At 35.4% G+C, this 14,622-nt stretch overlaps 2 protein-coding genes across 2 annotated transcripts; both read right to left on the bottom strand.

Moving 5' to 3' along the window:
- On the bottom strand, positions 1 to 6,354 carry syt19 (synaptotagmin XIX). Its single transcript, XM_083551630.1, has 7 exons — positions 6,260 to 6,354; positions 5,730 to 5,925; positions 5,491 to 5,564; positions 3,152 to 3,544; positions 937 to 1,056; positions 546 to 657; positions 1 to 436 (listed from the first exon to the last, which is right to left on the bottom strand). Exons 2-7 carry the CDS (start codon positions 5,902 to 5,904, stop codon positions 132 to 134), a joined length of 1,179 nt encoding a protein of 392 aa, XP_083407756.1. The 5' UTR covers positions 5,905 to 5,925; positions 6,260 to 6,354; the 3' UTR covers positions 1 to 131.
- On the bottom strand, positions 6,260 to 12,241 carry LOC310731779 (C-signal). The gene is made up of 7 exons (XM_083551631.1): positions 11,975 to 12,241; positions 11,493 to 11,544; positions 11,203 to 11,390; positions 9,323 to 9,481; positions 8,916 to 9,026; positions 8,028 to 8,187; positions 6,260 to 6,354 (listed from the first exon to the last, which is right to left on the bottom strand). The coding sequence occupies exons 1-6, from the start codon at positions 12,119 to 12,121 to the stop codon at positions 8,074 to 8,076; spliced, it is 771 nt and encodes a 256-aa protein (XP_083407757.1). The 5' UTR covers positions 12,122 to 12,241; the 3' UTR covers positions 6,260 to 6,354; positions 8,028 to 8,073.
- Positions 12,242 to 14,622: the final 2,381 nt, after the last annotated feature.

Below are 14,622 nucleotides of genomic sequence, written 5' to 3' on the forward strand. Positions count from 1 at the left end.
TTTTTTTAAATAAAGTTTTAACATTTAATTATTGTACAATTCGCTGGTGTTTCTACCTTATGTTGTTTACAAAATTATTACCTTAATAACACAATACTGTTCATTGTGTTAAGTCCATGGTGTGGTTACATTTAAAAGTAGAGAAAATGCCATTTGGCTACTGGCTGTCGAAGTGCATTCATCATTAACCTCCAGTGCTCGTCCTCCATACTTTCAGTCTTCCCAAAGCTTAGTTGACCAATTAGACGCTTGGATATTTTTCGACGACAGAGCTCATAGACAGACAAAACGAGGGTGAATTCATTAATCTGACCTTCTGGTAATCTGAAGATCAGGACCTCATTGAACACAGTCATGTCTGAAAAAATCCTCTCAGTGGTTCTCTGATGTCTAATCCTGCACTGGTTACACACAATTTTGGTTTTGGCATATAAAGCTAAAAACAAAAACAAAAAATGCAGTGTCATTATGTGACTTTATGTGAATTGTAACAATCTTAATTAGCTCAAGTATTTCACAAAACATTCTAGAATTGCTCCTCCTACCTCTTTTCACCTTACTAGACTGGAAAACTGTCCGGATCTTCAGGACTCCCACCTCTAGTCTATGAGACGTAGGCATATATTTGAGAGACAGAAGGACCTGACCAACAATGTCCTGCAAATTGAGGATACAATCAATACAAAAGCTATTTTACCAGACTCCTGCAATTTCTCTAGCAAGTTCTCTAGTCTCTCTCAGCATGCTACCTAAATTCATTTTTACCTACTACCTTTATGAAATTAGATCAGAAGTGCAGATCACAAGACTTAATCAATTAACATTTATAATGATAGAAACATTCAAAACTGTGCTGCAACTTTGTGGTGCAGGTAATGTTTCTGGTTTAAAATATGTTTTAGACTGTTTATTTGTGTCCAGCTTATATAGACTCACTTTCTTTGGTTTTTGTAGGTCTGCCTGCATTTCCAATGGATATGAGATTTTTAGACCATCCAGAGATGCACGGACCTCCCCCAGGATACCATGTCGGGAGTATTTATCAAAATCTCTCACCTAAAATAACAAATAAAGCTTAATACAGAAACAACATACAATCATATGTGTAATGAATGAATATATTATGGGTCAGACTTATGAGCAGGAGACACAATGTTGATGTGATAATCATCTGAAATTACTTTTTTTTTGTAATTAAGTGTATGTGTAAATGTGTATGATTGTATCATTTGAGCCTCTTTCTGTTAAAAAGTCCTGGGGGATGGATCTTTTACACCAGGGGTCACCAACATGGTGCCCGCAGGCACCAGGTAGCCCGCAAGGACCACATGAGTAGCCAGCGGGCCTTTTCTAAAAATAGCTGTTTCCTACTTTGTTAAATCATTGTTGATAATTATTATGAGAAATCATTAACGTGATCAGTGTCTTCACATAGATGAATATCATTAATTAATAATAATAACATTTAATAAAAGGTAAATTGAGCAAATGTGTTATCTAAGATCAAACTGAAAACTGTGTGTATCAAACTGGTAGTCCTTCACATTAATCGGTACCCAAGAAGTAGCTCTCAGTTTTAAAAAGGTTGGTGACCCCTGTTTTACACAGTCAAGACATGAAGGCCTAAAAGATTTGGTACCTTTTGCCAGAGGGGAAGAGGGTGAAGAGTGTCAGTCTGTTAGCTAATGATGAACTTGACACTGTACTTTGAGCCATGCATTGTTACACAGTTGTGAATCAGAAGTGAGTTCAGCAGAGGACTGAGCACACAACCCTAGGGAGATCTGGACTGACTGAGGTCTCTTAGTCAGAAAGATCAAGATTCAGTTGCTAAGTGTTTAGGGCCAAAAGGCTCAGCTTCACAATCAGGTGCTTAGGAATGATGGTGTTGAATTCTGAGCTGAAGTCTATGAACAGCATTCTTTCATAAGTGTCTTTTTTTTATGCTAAGTAGTAAACCTAATAATTATTCTGTCAGATCTTATGGGGATGTATAGATAATGCACCAGACTACATGCACAGAAAAGGGCAGGCTGGATTCAGAAAGTGATAAGATTATATAAACAGGATTTTTGAAAATCATCTACCAGAGAAGACAGAGTGCAGAACTTTCCCAAAGCAGATACAGTAGGCCTTAGCATCAGCCAGCATAATCAAACATGACAGTAGAACAGAAAAGTACATCCAAGCCAGATTCTGCATTCAAAGCAGATTTCATTCCATCTTTACGTCTAATTGGAGTATTATTAGAACCAAAGTTAAGCTCTACAAAAGCAAGTCTGTTCTTCTCCACAGCTCTGTGGAGAAATGTAGGTTTTTACATGGAACATATCTAATTTTGTTTCGCGGATTTTTCGCTGTATCGTGGGATTTTGCAGTATATAGGTAGTATTGTTAAGAGTTATTTTAATTATTTTTGCGGTAAAATAATCATTTTCTTGCCTAACAAAATAACCTTTAAGAAGAGCTGTAATGCAGTACATTTATCACCTTCATCATTAGTTCTGCACACCTAATTCATCATCTTCTTCATCATTCAAGTTGCATCTTTACTGGTGAGTACCCATATAGCCTAGTGAGTACCCATTTAACAATTTTTTATGTTAAAATCGCGTAGGTTTTAGAATATTAAAAGTGTTTAGGAGCAGAGGAAAGGTTTATAAAACCTTGAGGTATACAGGTATTATGTATACTGTACTGTATACATATAAGGTTGCCACTTCGCAGATTTTTGCCTATTTATGTTACGTTCCAGACCTCCTGCGATAGGCGAGGGATTACTGTATACTGAAGGGGTACAAAGAAAGAAAATTTTACTAGTGATTAGTTCATATTTCTAAGAATTGTGCCATGAAGCAAGATTTATGAGACACTAACTAGTCCTCCAAATGATTGGTTGCTATGATACAATAAAATGAAAACATGATTTTTTTTAACAAGATCAAGAGCATTGTTAAACTTTAATGGCCAAGGAAACTTATCCAGAGGCTAAAATAATAAGGTCACTAACACATTACCACATAATTTGCATGTGTTTAACAGGGAGATTTTAAGTATAAAAGCATTATTTAGTAAAATTCCAAAAAGCAATGCTTCAGCATTAGCCACTGTTTCGTTGTAGAAGACAAAAATCCCACACCTTCTTCCTCACCTCTAGCCGCACTGTGATCATGGGCACTTCTTCCTTAGTCACTGTGCAAAAGAACTGATCCCCAAATTTAGGATTGCAGCTGTCTTTGACTGGGCGTGTCTGCCACTCCTGAAGTACACAACTTTGCTTTTGCTCTTTACCCTCCACTGCTACCCATAGCACTTTTACATGAACAAATGGGTCCACACTCTGGCTGAATGCACGTGTTGCAAGGCCTCTTGCCTCCAATACAGTCACCACCAACCGAGACTGCAGCTGATCATAGAAGAGTGAGAAACGTAGCGTGCCTTGAATGTGTTCCTCATCCACATTCCCAAGACTGTCTGTACTGCCAGCCAGATCAGAGCTGCTGTTCAGGTAGGAGGGTCTCTCTTCATCATGCAGGAGATACAGCTTAAATAGGAGCATGGGCATATATGATTATAAGTTTATTTCCAGTCCATGTTCCCTAAAATAAATATGCTTTCAAAATAGTGACAGTAATTTATAAATAACTAGTTATTTAGTGACTAATAAAAGTGTTTTGTGTTTTAAAATCTTAACAGTATAATTGGTATCGTATTAATTACTTGTTTGGGGAAAATAGGATTTATATATATATTCTTCACTAGTATAACAGTATTTCCCTATTTTGCCTGTTGAACAATAACTGAAAATTCTTGAACGTATACCCATGATTCTATAAATTGTCTTGCTGCCACATCATTGACTGTTTAGATAACAGAAGTTGTTGGAAAGGGTTTCAGGATAAAGCCTCTGAACTCATTGAAAAACAAACTTAAGTGTCTTCATATTGATAGGCACTACTGGAACTTTAAATAGGATTGGGTTCTTTGGTCAAATGGAACCAAATTATGGCTTGACACATACTGTACACGGAGATAAAGTCATATAGAAAAGTTTCCCAATGCCAACGGTTAAATATGGACATTTTTTAGGATACAGGGCATCATGTACTCTATTAAATATCAACTGATATTAAATGAACACATGACTGCCTCTGCCAGAAAGCTTAAATAAATTGTTGGATTTTCCAGCAGGACAGTAATTAAAAACATACAGTACCGGGCAAAAGTTTCGGGCAGTTGTGAAAAATGCTATAAAGTGAGAATGCTTTCAAAAATGTAAGTGTTAATAGGTTATTTTTTTATCAATGTAAAAAAAATGTAGGTAAATTAACAGAATAGAAATCCAAATTAAATTTTTCATTTCTTACTTTTGTACACTTTGTACACCTTTGCACAAAGTCAGGGATTTTATAAGCTCAGAGACAGGTGTATGATTCAGCAATTATACCAACAGGCGCTGATGGTCATCAATCTCATATCTAGAATTAAAGTCATTGACAAACAGAAACACCTTTATAATTGGCGAGGAACTGTGCGAGAAACAGCCAACCTCAGATAGATCCCTGATCTTAACATCATTGAGTCTGTCTGAGATTACGTGATGAGACAAAAAAAATTGAGGAAGCCTACATTCCCATAAGATCTGTGGGTAGTTCTTCCTGTTAAGTTCCTTCAAAAACTGTGTGCCAGTGTACCATGAACAGCAAGAATAATTGATGCTGTTTTGCAGACAAAGGGTGGTCACACAAAATATTGGTTTGATTTGGATTTTTCTTCTATTTATACACTTTTCAAATTAGTAATTAATAAAAATAAACTATTACTACTTTTATTTTGAAGGCATTCTTACTTTACCACATTCTAGACAGCACCTGCATGAAAACGTTTACACAGTTCTGTACATCAAAATAAACACAAAAATAGTTTCATGACCACAAAATTAAGGTCCTGCTATACTAATCCCAGTCCTCCGACTTGAACCCCATAAAAAGTCTATGAGGATGACTAACGAGGAGAGAATTTGAAGAACCTGGAAAGATTCTGTATGGAGGAATTGTCTCATTTAACTTGCCATGTATTTAACAACTTTATCAGGCATTATAGAAGAAGATGAGAGCTATTGTCTTGGCAAATGGCTAAACGTGTGGCAATAATTGTGCCATGAATATATTTAACAAATGTTTTATTTAGTTAACTTTTATAAAACTGCGATGTGCCATCTGTGTTCACAATTGAATCAGTCTATTAATTCTGACAAAATGATTGCCTGGTAGACATTAAATACAATTTTAATTTGTAATATATTTCGATATGAAATAGCTACTTACAAGACTGATGCATAATAATTTAATTCAGATTATATTCAAAAAGAAAAACACCATAATCCACAAATTCTAAATAACAATGCTATAAATGATATACCATGGGAAGAGGTACATTAGTGTCTAATTATGGAAATCGCTTACATTACATAATGGCTGTATTACTCACCTGGTAGTTGGGCATCTGCGAGTTTTGAAACATTTCACTTTTTGCAGACTGGCTGTCTGATTGTGAACAATAAACTGCAATTAAATATACAAATATTTTAAACATGTTCTCACAGTATTACTTGTTTGGCGTCTCTTTTTGTAAATAATTGTCCACCTGATTTCATCAACAATATAACAGCAAATGTTTATTTACTGATCTTATAAATGTGTAATTATGAGGTTTGCAGTAGAACATACCAGCATGCTTGGAAGCAGTCTGTTGTGTGCAGTATCGATGGATTTGCCATATTAAAATACAGATGGAAATAAGAAAAAGAAACAAGGAAATCGCTAAAGCCAAGTGTTTAACTTCTTCTGAGAATGGTATCCGAATGCCCCAGAAGGACTTCTGTAAAGCAGTCGACAGCAACATTTTCCCCTGCCATCTACAGCACTATTATGAAGAAGGCACATGGTGTTATTGCTGTATGTTACACTATCTGATCTTATTTAAATTACAGATAACATTTTTAAATACAAAACATGAACACAGAAGTTTGGTGATATAAGATTTGAGAGAAAAGACAAATGCACAGTTTATTAATGTCAACCTTATCTAACTTTAAAAACATGACAAACTTGAAGATAATAAATTTATATAGTATTACATAAGAGTCACTCAAAACAATAATAATACCAATTACTTTTAGAACTGTTAAGTTCTTAGGTTTAAATATTATGGTTTTGAAATAGGTTTTCTTTCTTCCTTGATTGAACAAAAACTGTACCTTTTAAAATAAGATTCTCAGCATTGGTTGTCGACAGGCTTCAGCTATGGTGGCTTCAATTTCTATTAATCCTCAAACAGACTGACTGCAGGCAGCTGACAGATGATCAGCAAACACCAGGGAAAACCAGTCAGAGCACTTTTTTATTTACCAGATGTGAAACTCTCTTTACCTTTATAATTTCTGAACTCAGAGTAGAGTATGTTCACATATGCAAATGCATCCAGTTTAACAAAATGTCTATTGCTTTTCTGTATGGGTATTTGCTAACCATGTTTAGCATTCCTCTATATGTGCACTATGCAACTTAATTCAATAAATAAAGTCTTTTTTTTTTGTTTGTTTTTTTTACAATAAGCAATATACCAGGTAACTAAATGAAAAACACAGATAACAATAACTAACAAGAAAAGTAAACAGAGCTCACTGTGGCTGAAGGAACAAGGTAAGGTGTAAGGTTTCAGGTTTGTTTGCTAGTAAACACACGCCCCAATGACAATGATGTTTACGTCAGAGATCACATATAAAAGCTCTGCTCTGATCTGCCTGAAAGCAAATGTTATTTTTTTCAGTGGTGTGCCGTCTGGGCCAGCAAAGCCTTCTCTGCTGGCCTAAACACTATCAGAAGCACTGACCTACATTTACAACCTAAATTTTTATATTTGTAAAATGAAATTGTATTAATTTATTTCCAACAGTTTATTCTCTTCATTTCTTAGCGTTTCTCTTCGCTGCACTGCTTCCAGTATGTGTATGTTAGATTTTTTTTGTCCAATCAGATTTCAGCCTCTATGTGCTGCCATGTGAATCTAATCTGCCCAGGGCCTTCAAAGTCTGTACTGCTGGCCTTTTTATCTTAGTCTCTTTTAGCAATGAGTCTGTTTCTTTAACTCATCAGATTTCATGTTCGCCTCACAGGGCAGCTAGCTGGTCCAGAATAGCATCAGCATTTTTCCGTCCTCTGATTGGTTGGTCAGAGGGAAATTGTTACAGCATTGACTGGCAAAACATGTCTGTAGCTCTGCACATATGAATACATCTGAGTTAGACTTTTTTATGCCTATGGAGAAAGAGAAATTGATTTGGTCTTGGACATACTTAAAAATACATTTTACAGAAAAGCTAGACATCGTGAGGAGGTCGGCCAACCCAGAAGCTAGCTAGAGTGTCTCAGCCCGGGAAAGGGTTTGTTCTCTACTTCAAGACCAGTGAATACGAGCGGTACCATTGCCTTACATCCTCTGAGGGGAGGTGCAAATTATGAGTCTGCATCTCTGGTGAGTAGGTTGTATTTTATTTATATTTTTATGTTTTCGTCATGTTATTAGACAAATATTGATTCTGAACTGCTCCAGATGATGTAGGTGGCACAGTTGTGGTTGTAGTGTAGAGGTTTGGATCTTGCTTTAGTAAAATGATAATTACCCTCTATATGTGAAATGCCTCTCTCTCTGTAATGCCACGCATTGTTATATTGCGTTTCTGTATAGTATTGATGGTTTCTATAATCAAAGAGGTGGATTTAGTTGGGTAAGATCTCACTGAAGGCCCAGGGACCAAAACCACGGCCTGCCACTGAATTCTTTTTTCTTTATATATTGTTTGCCTTTATTTTATATTTTACAGTATTGTTTTGTTTTGTTTTTGTTTTGTTTTTTCAAAAAACTAGTATTACTCAAACCATTGCAAATAAACTTGGAAAGGTTAGAATAGTCCCCTAAAGAACTTTTAGAAACAAATAAAGCATACTAACAAATAACACACAAACCTTTTAGCAGTTTTATCATTTATAATGTATATTTTCTTCAGCAAAATCACCATGGCAGAGCTTCACCAGTGTAATGCAGAAACGTGCCATGGTCCTTCTCATTCAAGCCTCTAATCACAGTCAAGAGACATCTAATGCTCTCTTCTATACTCAATGGAGCCTACAGAGAGAATGCAAAACAATCATTTGTTACATATTATTTTTTTACATTTAGGTATAGGTGGATCAATACTACAGAAACAGGACTGTAAACTACAAAATATCCATTTTCAGCTCCAAGAACAACAAATTCTGAATATAATAGACACTGGCCAACTTAAATGTTAACATGCAGTTGTTGGTGGTAAACCAGTCAACGTTTATTTCTTAATTTGTTAAAAAAATTAACTCTGTACTTAATCAACTATGACAACAATTTTCCAAATCATACGTTCTAAATGAACAGTTTTTCAGGTAGCTAGTCAGAAAGGTTTACAAGGGATCTGGCTGAAGTGTGCAGCAGTACTAGGTTCATGTAGAACAGGAACAAATAAAGGCTGCTTGTGCAGGAAGTTTTTACTTCAAGCAGGAACAACAACCGCCCATATACAAAGTTCAAATAATAATAATAATAAAAAAAAACCCTGTCATTATTAATCCTTAATAACTTCCTCATAGAGTCACAGGGTTTAAATTAGTCTCCTTGTGCAAATAAAAAACAGATGCTAGATGAGACCAGTTATGAGCATGACTGATGTGTTTAGGAACAGCCTGTTTGTTCTAGCAATTCAAGGGATATAATGACATGCGTTTTATGTACTATAAGCTGTAATACCCTGAATACAATTGTTTTAACCAACTCCATAAGTACAAATCTCAGAAAACTAAGCAGCAATGAAATGTGTTTACTTCCGGTCCTCCCATATCTGTGCGCACCCAGCCAGGATGAACAGCCACACAGAGAATCCTATCAGCCTCCAGGTCCACTGCCATACATCTAGTGATCATGTTCAGTGCACTCTGTCACATTGTGCAAATCAGACAGTATTGTCTTATTTTTTTTCTTTTCCAGCAAAAACATAAATTATGCTTATGAATAATCTTTTTTTTTAATGATGGCCTACATTTTCTGTTCCTTCCAATTTAGGCTCATTAAGAATGCCAAATCCATTCTCAAAGAAGTCTTGCAGTGTTCAGCTACATAAACAATTTTGTCTACTGTTCTGATAACATTACAAAGTTACGGTGTTTGTTATTTCTATTTTTTTTTTTTTTTTACACAGGACGTTAAATGAAGACTGTTAAAGGGATCCTACCTTTGATGTTCTGTATGGGTACCATTTAAAGTCCTTAGCACGTTCTCCCCAGTTGAGCTCAACAGAGCCCAAAAGTGAGGTCATGTTGATGACTGCAGCTCGGTGGATGCCCATTCCCACTGCATTTGCAGCGGCCATCTTTAACATTGGAAGCATAGCCTAACAAAGAGAACCATCAAGAGTCTGAAACATATACCCATTGTGACAAACTAGGCATCTGTTTTGTTGAGCTGTCACAAATACATGATTAAAATAGATTTTGAGTTTATGGATAAGGATACAGAAAATAATCAATGACAAATTTGAAATCTAAGTGAAGTGACACTCCAAAAGGTGGCGATAATGAGCCACAAAATGTCTTGGCATCAAACCATGAGAAAAGGCATTTATCGTCATGACAGAAAGGAACGCTCTTTATTGCTCTATCCCCATGCATGTTGGAGTGTAGATGATGGGAGATAACAGAGGATGACTAAAACAAAGACAGTTTATGTTTTTTATGCTGTGTCTGTGGGACTATATAAGCATGTTCAGTTAACCAGCATAAAAGTACTTTTAGATGATTCTGCTTTGAATGTGATGCCCTGCTCTGTGATAAAGCTAAATGCTACAGTATAGTCATGTTCCTAGCAAGCAGAAGCTTTTATACAGACCAGAGATGCACAAACTTTTTCCTATGAAGGCTAAAGAATCTAACTTGATTGAGGACCATGGAACAAAAGTAAATGTTATATTAAAATGTATTATATTTAAATTAAAGTTGCCATGGTTCCACTCATTTATGATTTCATAATGCAGTTGTGTAGATCACTGAAACAACAATAAAAACACAGAAAAAAATCTAATTTATAGCTGAGTTTAAAGCCTAATGCAGCTATTCAAGCAACAAGCCACTTGTAATATCAGTGTCCTGCAATGAAAGACATGATGTTATTAATTTTCAAAACCTTTTTTCAAAATTGGTATAAGACATTCATTTATATGCTCTAAATTATATTTTAAAATACACTTTTGCAGCTCGAAAATAAAACAATACATATATTAAATGTCAAAATAGAAATAAAGATCTCTTTTTTTAAAACTCTTTTTATATATGGCATGACAGGCCAAGTTGAAGGACATTATGGGCCAACTTTGAATATTATTCAACGCTGACCGTGTAACGAGTAACAGCTACTTCAGAGGATTTATTTATTTATTATATATTTCGACAGGCTTAATCATAGTCTTATTCAAACAGATATTTGGAGTACAACATTTTCTTTTCTATTTAAGAATTGTTTTATTAGTAATGGTAATCCTAACACTTGATCTTATAGTACTCTAATCATCTTTGACAATAACAAGTACTAATAATAATTGGTAACATTGCAACAATAAAGCTCACATTCTGTTTTAATTTTAATGGTTTTGCCTATAACAGTCATAATTATAAATCTATTTTATATCCATTATTTTTTTTTATTTGATTTATGAGGGGTTTTTTTTAGTATTTCTGTTCAAAAAATAAGATTCATAAGATTTTGTATATACATTATATAAAAAGGCAATAACAGGAATTTATTTCACATTAAATTGTCAGAATATTATTAATATTTATTAAGAATTAGATTGCATTCATTTGTAGCATTTATCTACAGGAGAAAGTTGCCTGTACAAGCAATAATCATTAATAAAAATAAGAGGTCAACTTATCAATTATCTAAATACTCAATAATGACATCCCCAAAAGTACAAACTAGGACTGTCTTAACCCCCAAGAATGTCCCAATTTAGTATTCAGTTATCAATTTTAAAGCCTATTGTTTAGTATCTACTGTGGGTCATGTAGTTACAGGAGTGAGGAATGACTATTTATGTAGGTCAGATAGACAGATCACCTTGGTGATCATGAGAGGTCCTACAGAATTTGTATGAAAGTTCTCCAACATTTTCTCAGCGGTCACTGTTTCAAAGTTGGCTATGATGTTGATGCCAGCGTTGTTGATAAGGCAGTTGAGGCCATCCTTCTGCACAATTTGTTCAACCTCTACAGCAGCCTTCTTTATACTCTCCTCACTGACAACATCTAGGCAGATGGAAGGGGTCGGAAAAAACAACAAACAAACATTAAAGCAATGTGGTCAACATAACAGTGGGATTTATAAGGTCAGAACTCTTGAGTTCTTACCAAGTTTGATGATGTGTATGTTTGGGTGGTCCTTGGACAGGCTCTGTAATTCCTGTTGAATCAAATGACAACCAAAGCTGCACTCATTTATTGACAAAACCTGCATGAGCTATTTACCAGGTACTGAGAGGGTTGGATCTTGTCCTGCTGTGTGTGAGTGTACATGGCTGGGTTTATCTTGACAAATTGATTCGATTAAAACTGCAAGCTTTAAAAAAAAAAAAATGTAGGTGAACCTGAAAAAATATATATAATTAGTCATATGAAGGAACTACTGATTCCACTTTCCACCTTTTCCTTTGGCATGCAAACAGAATAATACTTATGTATTTCGCATACAACTCTTCAAATTAATGTTTGCAAAGTAAAACTGTCCCCTTTTTAAATTTATATCAGTATTGGATTGGTATTGACATATTGGTATTGACATTGACAGTCAGTGGTATTGCCCAACCCTATAGATCAGCGTCAGTGCGGTTTACCTTCGCTTCATCCGGATTGCGCGCAGTAGCGATGATCTTTCCTGGAAAACATCCCCCAGTTACTAAGCGTTTAACTATTTGTAAACCGAGGCCTCGGTTAGCACCGGTTACAAGGACCGTTTTGCAGACTTTAAACGCGTCACTCATGATGAGATAAACACCCCCCACCTAATCAATTCCTTCTTTTGGAGAGGATTGAGGTCCCTTGCAGTCTGCTGTCTAATTTAATGTGCTCGCTCAGTAAACCAACGGAGACACGTTAAATAATTTCGCTCAGGTGATTACAGTAAGCCGATCTAAACCTTTAACCTTGCAAACACCAGCTCAGTGGTGCCCATTTGCAGGACATCTGAGCTGCATGTGGCACATACACGTGAGATAGCCCACTTCTGACCCATATTTAACCAGCCACTTACACCTGCAACAAAATGAACACGTTTATAACAGCATGATCTGAGCATTTTTTTCAACATGCAGCAAATCACACGGGGTGAAGTTACCTTTTAATTCAACCTGCCCCGTTCCACCTTAAATAATGCTGCAGATACGATAGAAGACCTCTAGATGTCGCTCGTTAGTTATTAGACTATTATTATTATTATTATTATTATTATTTAACTTGAAAACTACAAAGCAAAACAGGGGTACAAATTAAAATTACACCTTACAAAGTTGTAAAAAACAAAAAACAAATGACACATTGTTTTAAGGGCTTTGGAGTTGCTGGTGGTAGTGAGAATGTCCAGGTATGATTATGTTCCATACAAAACACAGAAAAATAAGGCTTGGCACACTTCAATTTATATTTTTGTAAGAGAAACTTAGCTTAAAAAATAAATAGGTTTATCAAAAAAAATATTGCCTTTTTTAGTTTATGTCAAAGCAACCAAACAGAACCTCTTTGTATGACAAAGAAAAACTATGTGATAAGAATGCACGAATAAAGATGCAAAATTCTTCCAAAACAAAACTGTATGTGCACAATCCGAGAAGAGATGAACAACAGATTCATCCTCAGCTCCGCAGAAGGAACATGAAGGGTCAATGGCCGGAAATATCTTATTAAAATAAAGCTTGTTAGGATAGTAGAGATGAAGTATGTAATAAAATACATCATAAAAATTCCAATAGTACACAACATATTAAACAATCTCCTTCTGAAACAGATGTTTGATTTGTTTATTATGACCAAAGGAGTGGAACAAAAAAATAAAAATAAAAAGTTCCTGTACTAGTTTCAAAAGTATGAGCTATAAGACAGAGTCCTGAGATCTGGCCGAGTTATTAAAAAGCAGCATAACCCCATTAGGAATGGCATCCATTACAATAGCAAACTCCCATGGAGTAACCGGTATTTTAAATGTAGACAGAAACTTAAAATAAGAGTAGGTGACCATCAGGACTGATTAACTGAGACCAAACAAATATTATTATTAAACCAATCTGGGAAAAACAGAGACTTGTTTTTGTAAAGAATATCTTGGTTGTTCCAGATATAGTAGCGATGAGGACTAAAATTGTTTATAGATCATTTGGCAAAAATAAATATATAAATAAATAATAATAAAAAAAAGCACTTGCTTATGAAAATTGGAAAGTTTCAGGGTCAGTTGAGATATATTGCAATTACACAATAATTAGAAAAGAAGGCTACCCAACTTAGAGAAAACAAGGTTACAAAGAGTATTCATAACTACTAACCACAGACTTTTTGATATGTCTCATGTTTCCACAGAAAGTTATACAACACTATCAAGGTCAGCACATTCAGATTTGTCCACATAAAAGGAGAACAGGGCAGGTCAGTCTCTGCTTTAGCGAGGAGAGTTCGACCTCTCAGAGAGAACTCTCTCTGTCACCAAGAATGGAATTTCCTTTTGGCCTTTTTAACCACTGGGTCAAAATTGAATTCACACCTAACCTTCTAATCCTTAAATATGACTACACCCAAATGTGTCACTTGTGGCTTAACTGGAATAGCAAACAAAGTAACAGACAAACTGGAGTTAATGGCTAACAGTTAACATTTATCAAGATTTAGATTAAACAACACCAGAAGCTTTAGAAAAGGTTTTAATATGCTCAAGGGCAGGGTCATCTGCTAGCTGCCTGGTAAGAATATAGTAATACCTTTGTCAGCAATACTAATACCTTGAACAGAACTGCAAATAAGAAAGGAAGAAATAAGTTGTGCAGCCAAGAGAAACAAGTGAGGAGACACAGGGCAACCTTGACGAACTCCAAGAGATTTAAGATTGATGGAGCAGTTGCTATTATTTTAGTGTTCTAATGAATTTGCAAAAAAGGTTTACCAAATCAAGCTTGTGAAAGGGACTCGTATCTGCAACATAGTCTACCTGCATTTTCAAGGCCGGTATCTTGGCCGGTAAAAAAAAATGCTGCAGCGCCCTCTAAAGGCACGGAGAGAGATTCAGCCACACAGAATGCAGTTTGCTGTCAATATTGTGCAACCATTTACGTTGTACCACACTTTAAAGGTCTAAGTTGCATAATTTATTGCTGGCCACCTTGGGTAGCATTTTATAGATATATATATAGTTAGATATCCATCCATCCATCCATCCAATGTTAAGTAACAGAATATTAGCTCAAATAAACAAGAAAAAACAAACCCTGGACAGAAACTC

This window comes from Silurus aristotelis, assembly GCF_946808225.1.
Source record: "Silurus aristotelis genome assembly, chromosome: 10".
NCBI lineage: Eukaryota > Metazoa > Chordata > Actinopteri > Siluriformes > Siluridae > Silurus > Silurus aristotelis.